Genomic DNA, 21168 nt, shown 5'->3' on the forward strand with positions numbered 1-21168 from the left:
GTAATTGAAGCAGCTCTTTGTTGGCTTAGCTAGTTATATTTCTATTTTACTGACTGCTAGCACAGACCTTTTCTACATTTTCTTTATTTTCAAAGGAACATGTTACTGAAAACTAAAATTTTATTGACAGAAATTTCCTATCCCAATCCTTATGGCATTCTCTTCCTCTTTTATATTTCACTTGGTAATGATGGACAGCTGTAGTTCAGGAGCTACAGTGGGGTCCCATTGTGGAAACTAGGAAAACACAAACTGGGTTCCATTGTAGTCAGTCACACCAGTACGTGCATTTAGGAAATAGATGACCAAAGCTCATTGAGCATTCCAGTTCTACTGAGGCACATCATATGCTCCAGATTTAATGTAAGGATTCCTCTTAACTGCAATTCAATGAATAACTTAATTCATTTGTGGAGAGGCCCAATGTTGTAAGATGTCTGATTATAAATATGCAGAATAATGATGTACATAGCACATTCATTTAATTTAGTTTCCTAAAATGTTATATAGTATGCATATACTGTAGTATGCATATATATTCAATACTTTACATTTGTTAAATGACCTCTGATTTTTCCAGCTGATTGAAATTGCAATAGCATGTTTGATGAGCTATCTCTCATGATCTGTTCAAAAAGCCAACCAGAAAAACCTTAAGGAGAAATGGAGTGAGACTAATACTCTCACTGAAGGCTCCTCAGCTGTAATGCCCCAAACCTGACCTCTAGTGGGTCCTTTAGAAAAGTCACATGCATATATATATAAATGGATATTGAGACATAAGATGTAAATGCTTTAATTACATCAATGCATCCATAATTATGTTTCAATTATCCCACCTGCTGCTTCAAAAAACATAATTGTACACAGCTAGAACAGAATCTCTATTTATATAATCTTATCTGTATAAGTGAGTGACAGCCACAATAAATACTGTAGATTTCTCAGAATAGTCTTTAATATGTTTCTGGATCTTTATATTATATATACCATACAAATGTACTACTGAATATATTTTGGCAGCTGAAGTTTGCCCTCATTAAATTCAACAGATAAGATAACATATTCTTCTTGTAAATAAATTAATAAACCTTTAAACAGGACTGCATAAACAAGTTCATTAGGATTTTGTATCTATTACTTCTTATTTCTTTGTTAAATACATCCTATCTGGATCACTCTCTATATAGTCTCCTCTAATTATCTAACTTGGGTTTCTATGACTGTGGCAGTTTGCGAAGAACTGGCCTTTTCAACAAACTTTTCAGCAGCTGGAGAACGGATTCCAGGATGACTGTGTGTGATCCAGCTGCAAAATCAGTTTCTAATTAAAGAAGGTGGAAAACTAAGCTTTAGAGATCCTTTATTAGTGCCTACACAAAAGAAAAAGGGTGTAATTTCAGTTAATGAACTCAAAACCCTGTTCTTAACTGCATAAGAAAAATCAATATTCTGCTTATTATTTCACAGCAGTTACACAGGAGCTATTTTTTCTACCTGTATTTATTCAAAATGAACTCTTTTACAAACAAACCCAAAGAAAAAAACAACCCACCACCATTCACATGAAGTCCAAAAATCACATAATTGCTCTGCCCTGGTGGCTACTATGGTTGCTTTTCCAGTCTATTCCTAAATATATGTAAGCCATTTTCTTTTGTTTTCTTTTTTTGACAATGATATTGTTTTATTCAGGGTTTCCTGCTTCTGCATGGTACACTGCTTCCCACTGTGCCTGTCTATACAGCCTCCACGTGCTGAAGGTCAGAGCAACACAATTTTCAGTGTCTGATGAGTGCAATTTGATTGATTGCTGAGTCATGGGTGCGAGGGGCTATAAATATAACTGTCTAGGAAGCCAGCCACATTTTATGCACTCCCACTTGCAGAATCATGAAGGTGATGGGCCTACAATTTGCTTGGGGAAAACAAGGATTTCTCTGTTGTACAGTGGTTTTCTTTCATTAGCTCATCTAGCATAATGCAAAATAGTTCATAAACAAAATTGAAACTGGTAGCAATTTACCCAATATTACTATGTCTGTTTATTATTCTTTCCCAGTGGAGGAAGCAGAGTGGTCCTTGGCAAAAAGGTTAAACTACAGTATTACATTTCTTTTTAATAGAGTTTACTTCTGCTTTGCTCTATAACTTTTATATAGTTGCTTTTATCTTTTTTGGTTTCCAGAGAACTGGATGAAGTGTTCTCCCAGAACTGGATAAGGTGTTCTGGATAAGTGAAGTGGAAAAGATCTCGGAAGAAATCCTAACACTGTTGTGATAGCCACTTATTTGTTTTTATATCTTTGCTGTTACTAATGTCCATAAAGTTGTAAATATGCACAATATTGTAAATATGTCAACACATATTGCTTTATCTTGTACCAGCCTATGGCTATAAGTATATATGACCCAGAAGGTGTTTTGTTGTATATATTGGGTTTTATTGTATAATTATGCTTATGATTTGATTTATTTAGATTTTAAGTAAAGTCTTCATTTTTCTATTTGTGTGATTCACCAATCTCACTCAACAATCTTACATAGTTACTGAGTCATTAGTGATTTCTGCAACGTGCACCCTAAACTTATTTTAGATTACAGGATTTAAGTGTAATTTTTTCTTAACTGCTGCAGAACATAAGTCTGTAACTTCATTACTTCAGGATAATTCTTTATTTATTATTATTATTATTGTTGTCTCTGGGTTAAAGACCATCATTTTTCTCTGGTGCTCAAATAGCAGCCACCTATATTTTCAAGAACACAATCTACAAAATTTAAGCAGTTTATATGATGTCTACAATATCATACAAAAGTCAGACACAAATCTCTTGCCAAGGATCAACTCAATTATATGCAAGATGGTACACACAGCTCTTTGAGGCTTGTTCAATAAAAAGCTATAAGAACAAATAAAATGACATTCCTTTCTCTCTCCCACCTAGTCAGTCAAATTCTCTAGCACTGATATGGCAGATATATATTCAGCCTTACTCTTTTACAGTTACTAGTTGGTACAGAAGCAAAAGTCCATATCAACACGTGAACAGCACTGGGTTTTGGTTGATGTCACTTTATAAAGAATATCTGGTGTCCATGATAATTCTGTTAGAATTATCAACTGACACAAGGCATTATTAGAGAGAGATAAAGTGGGTGCTGTAATATATTTTATTGGATCAACTTCTGTTGGTGAGAGAGGCAACCTTTCAAGCTTATACAGAGCTCTTCTTCAGGTCTGGGAAATGTACTCAGTGTGTCACAGCTAAATGCAGGGTGGAACAGATTGCTTAGCATAAGTAGTTAATGCATATTTTCAAGGGACATTTCAATGTGAATTGGCCCATAAACACCTCTTCAGTTGTAGGAAGGAAAGAAGGGGAAGTTGTTAGTGGGTTATAGATTGTTGTAATAAGCCATAAATCCAGTATCTCTATTTAGTCCATGATTTTTAGTGTCTAGCAAAATTATGAATTCAAGCTCCCATGCTGGTCCTTTTAAGTGCTGTGCAGGTTCCTTTGAGGATGAGAACTGATGCCAGATATAGAGTGATCACTTTGTGAAACATGTTCACCCACAGGTGATGTGGCATTTTTCTCTTTTATCATTTTCCTGAGTGACTTCATTTGAGAGAAGTAGTGATTGTCTGGTTTCACCCATATAGTTGCCCCAATAAATACCCAATAATAACTATGTGGGTGAAACCAGACAACCATGGCACTTTTCAATGAACTCACACAGGAAAATGATAAAAGACAAAAATACCCTATTGCCTATGGGTGAACACTTTTAACAAAGCAATCACTCTATATCTGGCATCAGTCCTCATCCTCAAAGGGACCCTGCACAACACTTTCAAAGGACCAGCCTGAGAGCTAAAATTCATAACTTTGCTCAACATTAAAAATCATGGCCTGGATAGAGACACTGGATTTACGGCTTATTTCAACAATATATAATACACTAACACCTCCTCTCAACTGGTTCCTCTGTCTATTCCTTTCCTTTCCTTTCTATGACTAGAGGTGTGTTTACAGGCCACTTCACCATGAATGGTACCTTGAAATATGTATTAACTATTTATGCTAAATAATCTGTTCGAACTTCTATTTATCTATGATGCTCTGAGTAAGTTTACCAGACCTGAAGAAGAGCTGTGTAAGCTCAAAAGTTTGTCTCTCTCACCAATAGTAGCTTCTCCAATAAAAAGATATTACCACACCCACCTTCTCTCTCTCTAATATCCCGAGACCGACACAGCTACAATAACACTGCATACAAGGCATTATTGATATTTCCGCAGACTCTAGAGGGGTTTTTAAGGTAGAGTGGCTCTGTTCATTTATTTCTGAGGCTACGTTTACACTGACGGTGGCAAAATCGCTGCCGCCAGATCAATCTTTCAGGATTGATTGAGTGGTCAGTGAGACCCGCTCAATCGATCAGGAAGTCGACTGAGTAAGTCTACCCCCTCAAGTAGCATAGCACTGACTCGACGGGAACACTGTTCCCGTCTGCTCAGTGCAGTGTGAACAGCGCGCAGAAGGGAAGCTTAGCAGTCGACGTCAGTTACACAAACTACTCTGCGTAGTTTGCATAACTCCCGTTACCTGCGGCTGAATCATGCGGTCAGTGTGAACCAGCCCTGAGAAATCTGGCATTGGGCAATTGATCTTCTGCTCCAAGAACTCTTTTATATATGGGTTCCACAGGGATTACCCATTGTTCAATTTGCATATGAGGTGAGATTAGCTCATTATAAAATATCTCCCTTGGATTAATGTACTTTTCAGAATAAAATACAAAACTGATTCTGAAAGTCTGTGTGGTCTAAGGGTGGAGTACAAGATTAAAAGCAGACATGCCACCTCTCCTTCTGACCCCAGTACCAGGAACATCTCCAGGAAAGTATGGCGTGAAGCTGATGGAGCATAGTAGGTCTCTACTCTGCTGAATCTTCACTGGTGTATGGGTCCCACAAAGACTATTATGCTGCTCTAAATTTATGTAGGGTCTGGAGTCAGGACCAGCACAACCCACAGGATCAGGGAACCGTAATTAGATCTTTGAACACACTCACCCTTCTCTTCACCCCTTCCTTCCCCCACCCTCTACAAAGCAGAGTTTAAATGCGGCAGAGTTTCCCCAAATGTAAAACGGATATTAATACATACCTACCTTGCAGAGTTGCTATGAGGATAAGTTAGCTAGCATTGTACAAAAACCTGGAAAATTAAAGTGCTACAGAATTGCTTAATATAAATGTCATGTACTACAGAATTACTAGTTTGAAAAATGCTTCAAATTTCCTTCACCCTTCTCTTTCTTGGTCTCTTCTTATTCTCCTGCCAATTCCCTGCAATACTTGACTAAGATTCTTCTCTCCTCCCTCTCTGTTTCTTCACAGTGCACAGCAGATCCTTGCCCTATGCTTGCCCAACTTCTTAAACAGCCTCCTTGCTTTCCCCATATCTCTGAATCCTATCCCTCATGGTAATTGAATATCACATCCTGCTTCTCCCTGTTTCCCAACAGTCAGTCACTCTCTATGACTTGGCCTTTGTATTCTTCTTTATCCATGCCCCACTTCTATATACATTATTCTCTATCTGATTATCATAACCTATATATTATATATGTCCTTAATTTTGTAGATTATCATTATCAATAATCAGTATTTGTGATATTTTTGTATGAAAGGTTTATAAAATTGTATTGTGATGAACTTTTTAAATGGACCCAAACGGTGCAATTCTCATATTTTATTCAAGAGCATAAAGCAAAATCATGTACACACCTTTCCTTTCAGAAATTATTTAAGTAATAACTATATCCTCTACTATTCTGTAAACAGCATATGCAACATTTACCCAGACCAGAACTCCTGAATGAACCCATGATTCAAATAAACTTTTGAGTTTTGTAAAAAATATATATTTCACCTTAATTTATGAGCGTTGATCTCTAAACAAATTATATCTTAATTCTAAAATTCTCAACAATGTAAACAAATGTGTTATTACAGAAATTGTCAGTTTTCACCACTTGATTTCAACCAGTCATATTCATCTAAATTGATTTGCTTTTGCTTTATAATCATAATGTTAGGAAAACAAAATATTCTAATCTAAAATTGTTACAAAAATGAAGTAAATAGAAAACACTAAAAATACAAATATATTATTAGAAAGCATGGTACATTTGGTAAACAAGAATGCTCCTTACCCTTACAACTTGGTCTTTCATCACCTCCACTCCATGTTCCATTAGATCTGCACTGTATGAGTCTTTGACCCCCTAAATAATATCCCGGACTGCAGCTCAGCATGACTTGAGCTCCATATTCATTCAATGACCCAGATATCAGTTTCCAGATGACATGCTCAGAGACCAGAGTCTCAATGCTGGGGCAAGTTGCAGCTGTGAAGAAAGGAACTTGTATATTAGCACTTTTCCCCCACATTATTTCACAAAAAATGACTCATGGTCTTATTGACAGAAGGCTTTCCATGGGAAATGGAGCATGCTGTGAACATTTTAAAAATACAAGATCCAGCAAAGAGCAACAGATATTGCACAATACCAGTGAGTTTTAGTAGTTTGCAATACAGTGCAATTTAAATACTACAGAACAATTATATAGTTATATAGAGCTACATTTTCTAAGATAAAGATGATATATTTAAATTTAATTAACAGACAGATCAAACCATGGACTACAGTGAATATATAAGGAATGGCAGACAATGATGGAGTACTTAATACTCAGTGGGGAACCTTCTAAGCATATAGCCTTTTGTTATCTAATGCAAAAGACAGTCCAGTCCTATCAACCCTGTTTTAAATGTTACATTTATCAGGCAATACTTTATTTCACTGCACATGACATTTACTTCATAATGGCTCTAACTGGATTCTTTCAAGTGCATCCTGCATACACTGTAGTGAAGAGTTAAACATTCATTCTTAATTACCTGGAAATTGATGTACTATATGTATACAGTATCAATTATTACATTACAAAGTGGAGCAGCTGCCGTTAAAAAAAAATCAACATCTGACACACCATAGTGATTTCAGTGCTGCAGCATCTCGTGTTCCAAGTCTGGGAAGATAGCATATTTAGTGTAAGCAACTGAGAAGATCAGTTTTGTATTTTTCATGATACTCACACAAGTTATAACTGAATTTTGCGTGAATTGTCATAGGAAACATACAATCAGAGCTGGCCCTTGACCAAAGGGTGCCCCAAGTGAAAAGCCTTTGGCACTTCCCCCTTCCACTCTATTTGTTAAATTTGTGAATACCTTATTTTTTATTATATTTGTAGCCCATTTCATGACTTTGATATGCAATTTGAATTCAATTTGCGTATAAGATAATAGAGTTGTATACTAGTATCTGTAAATCTGTATTTATTCATGCCATAAATATGTTTATAGAAACTTTTTAATTTTAAGAATAATTGAAATGTACCAACATCAAGAAATTGAACTGCCCAGCAACACTGGTGAACCAGTAATAAGCAGTGTTACAATAGGTGACAGCCTTAGAACGTTAATGCTAGTCCTTTAGTTTGAAAGATCACTTTTCTTGCCTTTCTTCTCGCAAACTGAAGCACAGCTTCAAAGAGATCCAAAGACTGGCCAATGACATTTTCAAGAAATAAAATAGCAAGTGATGTCAGTTTTTCATTGGCCATCGTTGATCAAAGACATGTTTACTTAAGCCTGAGCTTTGAAAAGTTGTGCTCACCACTTGCAGCTCTGACTGACAGCATGAGTAGAACCATCAAAGCTATCCGCACATTTTGAAGAGTGTCCTTCAGCTCTGCATCCGGAATGAATTGGAGAATTTGGAGTGGGGAGTGGTTTCTATATGCCAAAATATGATGGATGTTGTCCAATTCGACATAGAAGTCTTTATCATTGATGTCTGAACGTTCCTCATTGTCAGCATCCGGTGAAGGTCCATACAATTGTTACTTTCCTGTCTGCCAGCACCTTACTAAGCTCATACAAAAAACTCCAGGTCTTTTCATAGTGCTTCATTTGTCCACAACAAAATCAAGGCAGCTGCTCATCAAAGTAGTAATGGTCATGATGTCCAATGACTGAGTTTGTAATGCGTTGCTTACAATGTTTATGTGGAACAGGATAGCATGCCAAACCACAACTAAGATCAGGAATTTGAATCAGTGATCTGGTTTGCCAGGCTTTGTGCCTCATGACAGATTCCAGCCTCAGTTTTACTGGACTGTGCCACTTCCATCAGGGCAGCGTAAACCTCAGTGACTTGGTACCTCATTGGCTGTATGCTGTCAATGCAGCTCTCCCAGCGAGTGTCACTTAGCGGCTTCAGAATCGGATTTGTAACATTGTCCATGAAGATATTCCCCCTGATAGTTGATGCTGAAAACAGGACGTATTTCCATTGCAGTATGCTGAAGAGAGATACTGAATCTAAACTTGACACTGTATCTAGGCAACCAGGTTAAGAGAATGGCAGCCACAAGGCACGAAGAAAGGTATTGGATTCAGCACAAGTATCCTTGGCTGGATGCCTCTGTTTCTTCCCTTCATGTCAGCACTGTTGTCACAGCCTTGGCCGCAGCAGTCCTGAAGCATTATTTTATTCTCATTCAAAATGTTCAGAAATAGTTCTGATAGGCCTTTTCCAGCACAGTCGTCCACAGACTGGAAACAGATAAAGTGTTGTTTTACTTGTATGCAATCATCCTCATCATCAACAAACTGTAAATGACATCTTTTCACTCTGACTAATTTCAGAAGTGCAGTCCATTATTACGATGTAGTACTTTGCTTTGCTGAGCCGCATCAATATGTTCTCAAACTCCTTCCGTTCCATATGGTCAATTAATTAATTTTGAATTATTTTGCTGCAGTAATGGTCCATAGGATCTTTATGAACTACACAACGTAGATGCTCATTGCATTTCCCAAGGAGCTTTACCAAGCCAAGGAAATTACCGTTATGTTCAGTGAACAACCTATCTGACGAGCCCTGGAAGCAAATTATTCTTTGCAAAAAAGAGGGTAATTGAGATCAGATGCTTGAGCATATTCCTCCAGTGCTGGTTTCTACATTAATAATGTGCTGGTTTTCTGCATCTATGCATTTATGCAGTTTGAGCTTGGACTCAACCACCATCTATTTGGAGTTGGCCATAAAATGACTGGATGACTTTTCATGTTGTTTCATAGACTTTACAGTCAGAAGGAACCATTATCATTATCTAGTCTGACCTCCTCAACAATGCAGGCCACAGAACCTCACCCACCCACTCCTGTAATAGACCCCTAACCTATGACTGAGTTACTGAAGTCTTCAAATAATGGGTTAAAGACTTCAAGTACAGAGAATCCAACAGCAAGTGATCTGTGCCCCATGCTGCGGAGGAAGGTGAAAAAACCCCAAGGCCTCTGCCAATCTACCCAGGGAGAAAATTCTTTTCCGATTCCAAATATGGCGATCAGCTAAACCATGAGCATGTGGGCAAGAGTCACCAGCCAGACACCCGGAAAGAATTCTCTATAGTATCTCAGAACCCACCCATCTAACATCCAATTCACAGGCCATTGGGCATATTTAAAGTAGTTAAAGATCAGTCAATTGCCAAATTACGCTGTCCCATCATACTATCCCATCTGTAAACTTATCAAGCTCAGTCTCAGCCTAGGAATGCTGCTCCAGAACTTCATTCCTCTGATGGTTAGACACAGTCATCTAATTTCAAGTCTAAACTTCCTGATGGCCAGTTTATATCCATTAGTTTGTGTGTCCACATTGATGCTGAACTTGGATAATTCCTCTCCCTCCCTGGTATTTATCTCTGATGTATTTATAGAGAACAATCATATCTCCCCTCAGCCTTCTTTTGGTTAGGCTAAACAAGCCAAGCTCTCCTCTCATAAGGCAGGTTTGCCATTACTAGGACCATCCTTGTAGCCCTTCTCTGTACCTGTTCCAGTCTGAATTCATCTTTCTTAAACATGTGAGACCAGAACTGCACACAGTATCACCAGTGCCTTCTATAACAGTACTAACATCTCCCTATCTTTACAGGGACTACCCCACCTTATGCATCCTAGGACTAGCTTTTTTCACGGCCACATCACATTGACGGTTCATAATCATCCTGTGATCAACCAATATGCCCAAATCCTTCTCCTCCTCTGTCACTTCCAACTGATGCGTCCCCAGTTTATAGCAAAAATGTTTGTTATTAGTCCCTAAATGCATGATCTTGCACTTTCCACTCTTAAATTTCATCCTACTTCTATTACTCCAGTTTACAAGGTCATCCAAATCTTCTTGTATGATATCCTGGTTCTTCTCTGTATTTGCAATACTGCCCAACTTTATGTCATCCACAGACTTTATTAGCACACTCCCACTTTCTGTGCCAAGGTCAGTAGTATAAAGGTTAAGTAAGATTGTCCCAAGACCGATCCCTGGAAACTCCGTTAGTAACCTCCCTCCAGCCTGACAGTTCACCTAGTATCCCCTTTAACCAGTTTCTTATCCAACTTTCAATTTTCCTATCAATCCCTATCTTTTCCAATTTAACTAATAATTTCCCATATGGAACCATATCAAAGCCATACTGAAATCTAGGTAAATTAGATCCACTGCATTCCCTTTGTCTAAAAAATCTGTTATCCTCTCAAAAAAGGAGATTAAGTTGGTCTGGCACGATGTATCTTTTGTAAAACCATGTTGTATTTTATCCCAACTACTGTTAACCTCAATGTCATTAACTACTTTCTCTTTCAAAATATTTTCCAAGACTGTGCATTCTACTGAGGTCAAACTAAGAGGCCTGTAATTACACAGATCACTTTTTTTCCCTTTCTTAAAAATACGAACTATGTCAACAATTCTCCAGTCATACGGTACAACCCCGGAGTTTACAGATTAATTAAAAATCATTGTTAACAGGATTGCAATTTCATGTGCCAGTTCCTTTAATATTATGGGATGGAAGAATAAGCTAAGTTATGCAAGTAATTGTATCTAGAAAATGCAAGCAACAATTTGACATTCTTGTAAAACATTTTGCAACAAAGCAGAGCACTTTGTCAGTTGATTTTGAGTAAACTAGCCAACACTGATTCAGTTTCTCACCACTCTCAAACATGCATTCACAGTGTGACTTTGAGAAGTGTAGCTTCTGCTCATTTACTGGAACGGTCATATCCTGGATTTTGCCCAGCCCATTCAAAATTGTACAATCAATATCAGCAGAGTTTAGAATCACCAGCCATAAATTAGGATATGATATATCTATTTGTGGCATGCAATTTTTTTCACTGCTGTTTCTGTCATCATCCGAGGTGGATTCTTCTTTATCGTTTCTCTTGTTTTCATGTAAAGCAGATTTTTCCTTGTCATTACTCTCTTTTTCATGTGAGCCACATTCTTCTTTATCATCACTCTCCTTTATGCCACCAGGAAAACTGAATGATTCTCCATCACTTTTGTCACATTTCCATTCCCTATATTCAGGTTAATCTGCTAATTCCTTAGTAATAGCATTTCCATCATTTATGCTTCACTTCTGAATTTCTTCTGCACTGGGATATTGCTACTGCCTAAGCCTGGTGTATGTTGCTCTGTTTCAGATCTTTTCCCATCAAATTTGCCCCTTGCTGCAAACTAGATTGCAGTTGAGCTTTTCACTTCCTATACTGAGCTCCTGAAGGCTTCTTCGAGGGCATTTTTTACTTTCCATGGGGGAAAACAGATAGTATTAGGGAGAGCAAAAATCTTTGTTCTGCAGTCTTAGAAAGTCATCAAACATTACGTGTTAAACATCACAAAATAAGTAACAGTATTTCTTTTATATCGTTGCATACATAGGAGTTCAATAGATATCTCTGACAATAAATACATCCTTTATTAGTTGCTACTTACACTCCTTAAATCTTAAAACACAAGTAAACTTTCACAAATTACACAATAAAACCAGGTACACAGTATTGCAGCTGGGCTCTCACTTCACTTCAGTTCGTTCTTATATCTCAGTGACTGACTGGTGACACCTGCCCTTTAATTACCACGAAAGCATGTCCGACAACATTCTAGAAGGTTTGAGGAAAATATAGTTCTCAGAAGGTCTGGAAGGTTTCACAAATTTCTACAAAGGTCCATAAGGAGGTCAATGAAAAATGAATCTACATATGGAATACGTGAATCATTTTACTTCAAGCAGTCTATAAACAGTGGTCACCTGGCTTGCCTGCCCCTCAAGTTGGCCCTGCATACAATTTATAGTGTAGTTGGAGACAGAGACAGCAGGCTTGATAAATTATTTATTAAAGTTCAAAGATAAAGTTCAATGAATAGTTACTTTGTTGGTATCAACATTATTTAAAAAATGTGCCCTATACATAAAAGTTGATTATTTTTTAATAACATTTCATTTTATTAAAATATTTAGTAACGTGTATGATCTTAAACTAAAGAAAATAAATGCTTATAAATTCAATATCCTAGATCCTGCATTTCAGAATTACACTACTGTAAAACAAACAGAGTTCAGAACTTATTAGTGACTGCGCTTGTCACACTGTGACTATAGAAAGGGCCAAGAGCCACCATCTTTTGTGAAAAGAAAAATTTATCCTCCTTACCACACCTGTTCCTCCCCCCAAAAAGGAAATACAGCTAAGAAAAAAAATGCCAAAATCTTGCCTTTGAATCTGGCCATAGAAATTAAGATATATGCCAAAGGTCCTGTTTTGAAATCATTATATCTGATCATCTACAAAATCCACTTGGGCCACTGCATTACTATTAATAATTCATATAAAGGTCATTAGGACCTGACACAAATATGTAAGAAACCAAACTGTGCTAAAAATAAAAATGTAACTAAACATAAAAGACTTTGATTCTTATTTAAACTAAGGCCACTTTACTCCACTCTGACAGTGTTAATAGGCCATAAAGCAGTTATAAATTACATTTACACCCACTTCAAGGCTACTTTACATTGCCAGGGTGGTGTAAAACAACACTAGTGCAAATAGGAATTTAGCCCTGAAATGTTTGGTGCGTAGAAACAGTGAAAGACTGAAGGGGTTACTGAAATACTTGGACCGTGATTCAAGAATAATACATTTTAAACATTGAAATTTCATCTGGTTTGTATTTATTGTTAATACATTTTAGTAAATCGTGATTATAAGTCTATCTTTTCCAGTACTTCATTTACGCATGTGTGACGGGGCGACTGCCCCACACTGGCAGAGAAGGGGTTAACCGAGCCCTGGGAAGGCTGCACAGAAAGCAGCCAACAGGAGAGGGGCTGTGATGAACAGTCAATTAGGGCCCAGCAGGTCCATATAAAAGGGAGCTGAAGGGCAGAGTAAGTCATTTTTTGCTGGGAGCCCAAGGAGTAAGATCTGCGTTCCTGGAGGGCTGAGAGAACAGCAAGCACTTGGATAGAGCAGTGCTAGCTCCTGGGACTGAGCAGCTAAGGCTCTGAGATAAGGGTGAAGAAGGTGTGGGGACCATGGGGAAGTGGCCCAGGGAAGGAGAGCAGCACTGAGAGAGACAACAGAAGAGCAGCAGGAGACTACTATTTGCAGGGTCCCTGGGTTGGGGCCTGGAGTCACAGGGGAAGTGGCTGGACTGCTGGACAGAGAAATTTTCTCCCCCCTGGAAGGGGGAAACACAGACAATTACTTAGCTGGAAGACTGACTCAAGAAGAAGACACTGCAGTCCTGAGATCTGAGAGAAGAGCCGTAGGTAGGAATAGAGACAGAGGGCAGGTGTGCAGACCGTGGAGGTGGGTGTCGTCCTCGATTTAATCCCCAGAATGACCAGGAGGACATGCCAGTCTGACAATAAGGGCTGCACCTCATGACTACCTGATTAGAGTTGCCACCTTTGAAATGCAAACAAATCAGCACCCACCCCTCAGAAGGAAAGCCCACCACAACACCAACCACAAGGCAACTCTGCAATACCCCCCTAGAGTATCTGAAGAGAGCGCACATATAGATAAAATTAATAACATCGCACATCACCTCACTTTCATGTGATTCAAACCATATCTCACACATACTCACAGTGTACTTGCATGTTGGAGGACAGACAGCTGCTGTATTTTCAACACTTTTGATCTGTTATCGCTTAAACTGCAAAAATGAGAACGCTGCAGCATCTTTAGCTGGACACAAACTTTTAACATTAGATATCCCAGTGTATTGTGATAATAATGTAAATCTTTCTAGACCCACGTAAAAGAAACCCAGCAGATTAAATTATTTACTGGTGCCTGGCAAATCCATTAAAAAAATCCATGCAGGCTGGCCCAGTACCAGTACCTTGGAAAGATGCAAATGTTTCTGAGCTGGGAAAATTATCCAAAGGGGGGTATGACAAGCAAATATGAGGCTATACTGGCCAAAGAGGGATGACATGTAGATAGCCCCGATCTTTTTTTCTTTTTCCCATTACAGTATTTCACATTTGTGGAAGCAGATGCTCAGTGTAAGTGGTCACTTCCTACTTGATAACATCATTTTAGCTGCTAGTAATGCAATTTTTTTTTTGTGTCATAGCAGCTCAAGGTATTTTCAGGCATACAAATCAAGTGCTTATTTGCTTATTAAATGATAAATAAATTATTAAATTATCAAAATGTTTAACTCCTCAATATAAAACCATGTAGGTCTATCATATGATATACATTATTTTAAATCAATATTCAGTAACTTTCTAGCTCTACCATAAAACTAATTTTCATCACTGCCTCTTTCAAGTAATGGTTTTAGAGAGAAATATGGTTCTTTCAAAGATGAAAGGAAGCCTTTTATTTAACCTAATCTTAACCAATAAAGAGATTCAAGTGCAACCACAGGGATATTTTAAGCCACTTTAGAGATAATAGGCTCACCTATTTCAACCTTATGGAAATGAGCTCCCAAAATAATTTCTTTTAATCTGACACAGATTTTGGTAGGAAACTTTGATGGTTTAAATATACAAAAACACCTCAATTCTAATAGCAAGCATTCTTTTCTACATCACTTTTCCACTGCACAATACAATTTCTACTTGAAATCAAGTATGTTATTGCCAGAGTACAGTATATGCTCTCTCTCTGCTTCATCACTATATGTAGATATAACTGACTCTGAAATGCTGCTTGAGGTATTGTAGTTTTTAATTTTACAGTGAATGATTTTGATTTATTTGTTTCCACTTCATTCAGGAGATTAAAAAAATAGACTTAACTGTTGCTTTATTTAGCTTGTACATGTTTTCTGGGTAGTGCCATAATGAATTAGATTTCTCAGTCTCTCTCTTGTGAATTAGACTACAGCTATTTGTCATTTACATAGATGAAACCATTTGCATCAGAGAGAATTTCAACTTCATCCAGATGTAAAAAAGGAACGGTCATCTTTCAACATTGATTTGTTTTTATGAATTAATGTGTGGGTAAACCACTGCCTGTTACTAAGTCTAGTTCAGTAAATGTTACATATCTGAAAGTAAGATTAGGTGTCATTTCGGCAAAATGATTTCATCTACATATACTAATATCCGTATATACAGACAAATGAAGGAAATTTATCTTGAACTATAACAACCATATAACTGAGAAATGGAGCTGCCGTATAAACATAAAATATGTTTGCTTCTAAATATTTACCCTGCACATAAGGTGGTACTGACAAAAAAAAAAAGTAGTAGTATAACACTTGAGCTGCAAAACCAACATCTTTTTGGAATCTTTATAAAGGACATTAATTATGTTACTTAAACTGTATTAGGCCCCAATCCTTTTAAGCTTCATGTATGTGCTTAATTTTATATACTGTGAGTAGTTTCATTGAAGTTAATGGGACTATTCATAATTCATGCTCACAAGTTTGGAAGGATTAGGGACTTAATTTGTTTTCAGCTTTGTTGTCATTAGTTTGGTTTTTAAAATAAGTTATTTACAAACCTGTATTTTAATAAGATTATTGATTTAATCTCCCTTTTAGGAAGCACTAGAAATAGTGTAAACTAGTTTGTCTAAAGACCTTAATTTGCATATTTTCTCTGTAAAGCAGTTTTGCCATTTTAAGGCCCTACATCAAATCCATTTTTAAGTTATTTAACTTTGTCATGGCTTAATCAAGTTGTTTATTCAGACTGTGTACCATGAATTTTCAGCAGTCTCCAGATGCATTGCTGGTGACTTCAGTCCGAGATGTAACTTTATCCAGCAGTTTCCAAAATGTGGGTCACAACCGCAAATGGGGTTGTGCCATCAGAAAATGGGGTAATGGCAATCCCTAGTGTGCAGAGGATGCCATTTTAGACAAATTAGAGGATTGGGCCAAAAGAAAGCTGATGAGGTTCAACAAGGACAAGTGCAGAGTCCTGCATTTAGGACGAAAGACTCCCATGCATTGCTACAGACTGGGGACCGACTGGCTAGGCAATACTTCTGCAGAAAAGGACCTGGGGCTTACAGTGGACAAGAAGCTGGATATGAGTTAACAGTACACCCTTATTATGGCTATTATAAGGCTAATGGCATATTGGGCTGCATTAGTAGGAGCATTGCAAGCTGATGAAGGGAAGTGATTATTCCCTTCTACTCAGCATTGGTGAGGCCACATTTGGAGTATTGTGTCCATTGATGGGCCTCCCTCCACAGGAAGAATGTGGACAAATTGGACAGAGTCAAGCAGAGGGCAACAAAAATGATAGGGGGGCTGGAGCATGTGACTTATGAAGACAGGCTGAGGGAACTAGGCTTGTTTAGTCTGCAGAAGAGAAGAATGAGGGGGGATTTGATATCGGCCTTAAACTATCTGAAGGGGGCTCCAGGGAGGATGAAGTTAGGCTGTTTTCAGTGTTCACAGATGACAGAACACGGAGCAATGGTCTCAAGTTACAGTGGGGGGAGTCTAGATTGGATATTAGGAAAAACTTTTTCACTAGGAGGGTGGTGAAGCATTGGAATGGGTTATCTAGAGAGGTGGTGGAATCTCCATCCTTAGAGGTTTTTAAGGCCTAGCTTGATAAAGCTCTGACTGGGATGATTTAGTTGGGGTTGGTCCTTCTTTGAACAGGGGGTTGGGCTAGACGACCTCCCTTCCAACCCCAATATTCTATGATTCTATGATCTTCCATGCAGTTTGGAGTCCAGGCAGAAAATACTTCATAAAAGAAGGTGGTCATGACAGTAAAAAGTTTAGAAAGCCCTGCCTTAATCATTTCCACTAGTTGCAACAGAGCTCTTATGGTCAGATGTGAAGACCACTAAATATTTTAATTGTTTTTTTCAAAGAAGCAATATTTGACCACCGGGAGACTAAAGTCCTAAAAGGAACAAAGACCCAAGAGTCACATCCATCAAACTGCTTCTGATTTTGGCTCTTTAAGTTTTGACTCATGTCTGGAGTGGTGGAAGTTTGGAGAATATAATCTCTCCTGATCCTGCTGTATAGTTCCTTCCTTCCTATCTGCTTTGAGAAGGCACAACTCCTAAACACCCTCCTGCAAAGGGTTTGTAATTATGAATAGCCCTTGATAATTTCTTTGTTCCCCCTCCTCTCGTCCTGTGCAACAATCACAAGCTGGCCCTTTGAGATCTTCATGGGAGACTGATTTTTCCTCTTCAGTTGAGTTCTTTTGATGCCTGTCATCCCTTGCTGGCCTTGACATAAGTGACAAGCATATCCCAACTACTATGCCAGTGTCCTTTTACACATGGTGCTCTAAGCAGTGACCTATGTGCTTATATGTGCTTTCATTATTTTTTCAAGTAATAATTTTGATAAATGTATTGAGTGTGTAATGAGAAAAATCACTTGTCATAAGAGCTAGATATTAGTATTATGTGCAAGTGTAATGGCATGAGATACTTGGCTGCTATCCCTGTAACTAGTTTTTTCTGATTAAAAGAAATGGAAAGCGCAGCTTACCATGCATTGTCCTTGATTAACAAAATGCCAATACAATGACAATGCATCATCTACCTACATTAACAGTTTTTTGTCATTTATAATACAATAGATACTTTAATTTAGATCTTATTTGTGCCTCAGGGCAACAATTCATTCAATTAAATTATTGTTCAGAAAGATAATGAAAAACAGAAATGATGTTTCTTTTAGAGTAAATTGTTATGTATGTATCAGATGAGAGCAGTAAACATTATGGTCTAAACCATCACTGTAACAGCTTAGAATTCTACAGCTATAAAGCATGTTCCAGAAAGAGATCTGTAAAATTATCAGTTTGGCCCAAACGCCTACTTAAAATGTTTGAAATTAGGAAATGATCCTGCAGATTTGGAGGAGTTGTTCTTAAATATTTACACAAAAACAAAGAAGCCATTGGGGGGAAAAAAAACCTATAACATTATCTTTCTACAAGGTCTATTTTTTTCGAGTAACTTTTAAAATTCTAGTATATTACAAACTCAGTTTTCTAGGTTATATTTCCAGATTCATCACCACTTGTTTCTGGGAAGCAGCCATGAAAGGAAAAGCAAACAGGCACTGGGTTTAGCATTTTATTTTTAATGAAGTAATACACTTGATTGTATTTATACTTATCTAGAGAACCAACACGCACATATACCCTTTATATTATAGTTTGAATTAAGATAAATATAAAAGTCCATAGCTTTCTGATGATATATTGTATAAAGCAGTGGTATTTAACCTTGGAGAGCTAATAAGACACTTTTTGATCTACTGTTGTTCCAGAGCGCTTGAAATAAGGGCACTGTGACATCCTGACATTGCACTATGATGTCTGAGTTGTGACCCATACATTGTAATAACGCAACATCTTCATTTATTGGACATCTAAAGAAAACATAGCTGTGAAATATCACAAAATGTGTTGTTGATAATTTTGTGGCACAATGCCACTTCATGACACCGTATTTTAGGTCAGATTTTTTAGCGTGGTCTGAAAAACAGAATTCAAATTGGGTATGGTGCACAAAGCTTAAAGCTTTGCACTCCCCTGATCCTGGTGCTGCTCTGTGAATAGCTATTCCCTTTGCACTTTGTCAAAGCAGCCTCAGGGCAGCCTGTTCCCATAGAAGAGAAACGCAACATGTCTATTCATTTCAGTGGAATAAATATTTGGTATTAGCAACCAGCAAAGTATTAAACTATGATTAATGTGCTATTTATCATTTTCATAAGATTTTAAAATTACACTCTGCAGTTTTCCAGGGAGCTAAGGACCCCATCTTAAAAACTTCTTGGACTTGATCCTGTCCTTAGCTCATTTCCCTTTATGTTGCTCTACAGGACAAAAGTGATGGAGAACTGCTTCTTTAACAAGGCAGATGGGGATTATCTTTAGGTAGGTACAGCTGGCTGTATGCCACTATTCATTCTGTAACAAGTATAGTGGGCATTCTTTGGCAGGCCATAGCAAGAAGGCATTACTGCCAGAGTGCACTGTGCGCTAGAGACCCCTTGCCAATGGAATGGTACCTAGCAGACTGTTCTAGACGGCAAAACTTAGAGAAGCCCTGAGAGCATTCTGGGTTATGAGAAGATTTGGTAGGAGCCTGAAGTAGTCTGTTCTAAATTATGCCAGGAACTGAAGCAGAGCCTGGGTTCTGTGCCCAGCCATAACTTGACTGGATCGGGGACATGCCACTTCCCTTTAGTATAATTAAATAATATCAGCAAGTGACAAAGGATTAAGGAAAGCACTTTTGAAGTTTGGATTGTAAAAATGTAATTGGAGAAATTCATCCTCATTTATCTACATGATATCTCATATGACAAATATGAGGCCCTGATGTAATGCTGAAGATATATATTCCATTTTTCTAAAAGATTAAAGAAAAAAATATATTTGAAAGCAATCACTTCTATTGTTCTTTAGTCTTTTAGGGGGGAAATGGCATACATATTCTCAGACATTACAATAGTGTTTACTTTTAGTAATTTCTTTTGACTCACCAAAGCTGAAATCATGTATTCCTCACAGCAATCTCCCTATATTCCAGAACATAATGCAAAATTTCTTTTCTCACCGATTCATGCCAGATCTGATGCCAGTTTAAGATTTCTGTTGTTTACTATTATCATGCAGTACTATCCAATTCTCTATTCTTATCATGTTATTGGTACATTTCACACCTTCTGGTTCGTCCCATTCTTAAAGAGGGCTATGACAGACATCTCACATAACAAAAGTGAAACAATAATACGCAAGTTCCAAGTGCCCTGGATATAGTTCATACTATGAGGTTTGATTGCTGCTGAGAGAGGGCTTTAAAGTGTAGACAGAAATGTTGGCATCAATGCTATTTACAAAAAAATAACCACACACAAGACTTGTGAGACAACTACAAGCACCAAAAGAAAAATATCCATTAGAGATGGTAGCTAGTGGCTGTTTAAATCCACTTTTGAAATCTTCATTCTACATGTCTTAATATGTCTTCTGCACAGGGTCAGGTGGGAGAAGTTATCAGTCAGGTAGCTATACGTGTTCCCATTAGATTTTGCTGGAAAACAGAAGATAGAAGGGAAGGGGGATATGGGTGCTGCCTAGACTGGGGCTCAAGATCTGCAACATTTGCCTAAAAGCATTATTCTAATCTTTATCCACTCGTGGTGTATAGTGTGTGGGGCACTGAAATATATTTTGTCCAGCTGCAGCCAGGAATCTCAAGATTTTTGGGCTCTCAGCTCCATGACAGGGATCCTGGAAGATCTAGGGCCAGGGACAGCAGAGCTTCCAGTGCAGTTGTCATCCATATGGTTTTCACCCAGGCAGTCCAGATTTCGGCTTGTGTGCCATTTGACAAGCCCTGACGTCCCTTTTTTTTTTGGATCTGTGGCAACTCTAAGTGGAAGGAAGGAGGCAATACAGCAGAAGCAGCTGCTGCCACTACCTCCAGACTAGGCTGTTCGTGCAGCTCGTGGTGGCTTGTGGCATAGAGAGGTGGGATCTTGGGGGAAGAGGAGGGACGGGAGGCCTGGGGAAGAGGCAGGGCAGGGGTGGGGCATTTGGGGTCTGGTTACCGGCCATTGGACATGGGGAAACCCTAGCTTCCAGACCTGTGGACCTCCTGCCACTCCCAGGGAGAATATTTCATTTCACAAACATCTTGTGATGGTTAGGGTGACCATCCTGTTCCT

The 21168-nt window shown here is 38.1% G+C and overlaps 1 protein-coding gene across 1 annotated transcript in view; it reads right to left on the bottom strand.

The window, feature by feature from the left end:
• The window catches only part of CSMD1 (CUB and Sushi multiple domains 1), a 1845645-nt gene that overhangs the window by 102381 nt on the left and 1722096 nt on the right, over nucleotides 1–21168 (bottom strand). The window contains exon 51 of the mRNA XM_067558441.1: nucleotides 6229–6423. Within this exon, the coding sequence (XP_067414542.1) occupies nucleotides 6229–6423 (195 nt within the window). The remainder of the gene's footprint in view (nucleotides 1–6228; nucleotides 6424–21168) is intronic.

This window comes from Emydura macquarii, unplaced genomic scaffold (assembly GCF_026122565.2).
Source record: "Emydura macquarii macquarii isolate MOO-44397 ecotype Brisbane River unplaced genomic scaffold, CSIRO-AGI_Emac_v2 contig_2063, whole genome shotgun sequence".
Classification (NCBI taxonomy): domain Eukaryota; kingdom Metazoa; phylum Chordata; order Testudines; family Chelidae; genus Emydura; species Emydura macquarii.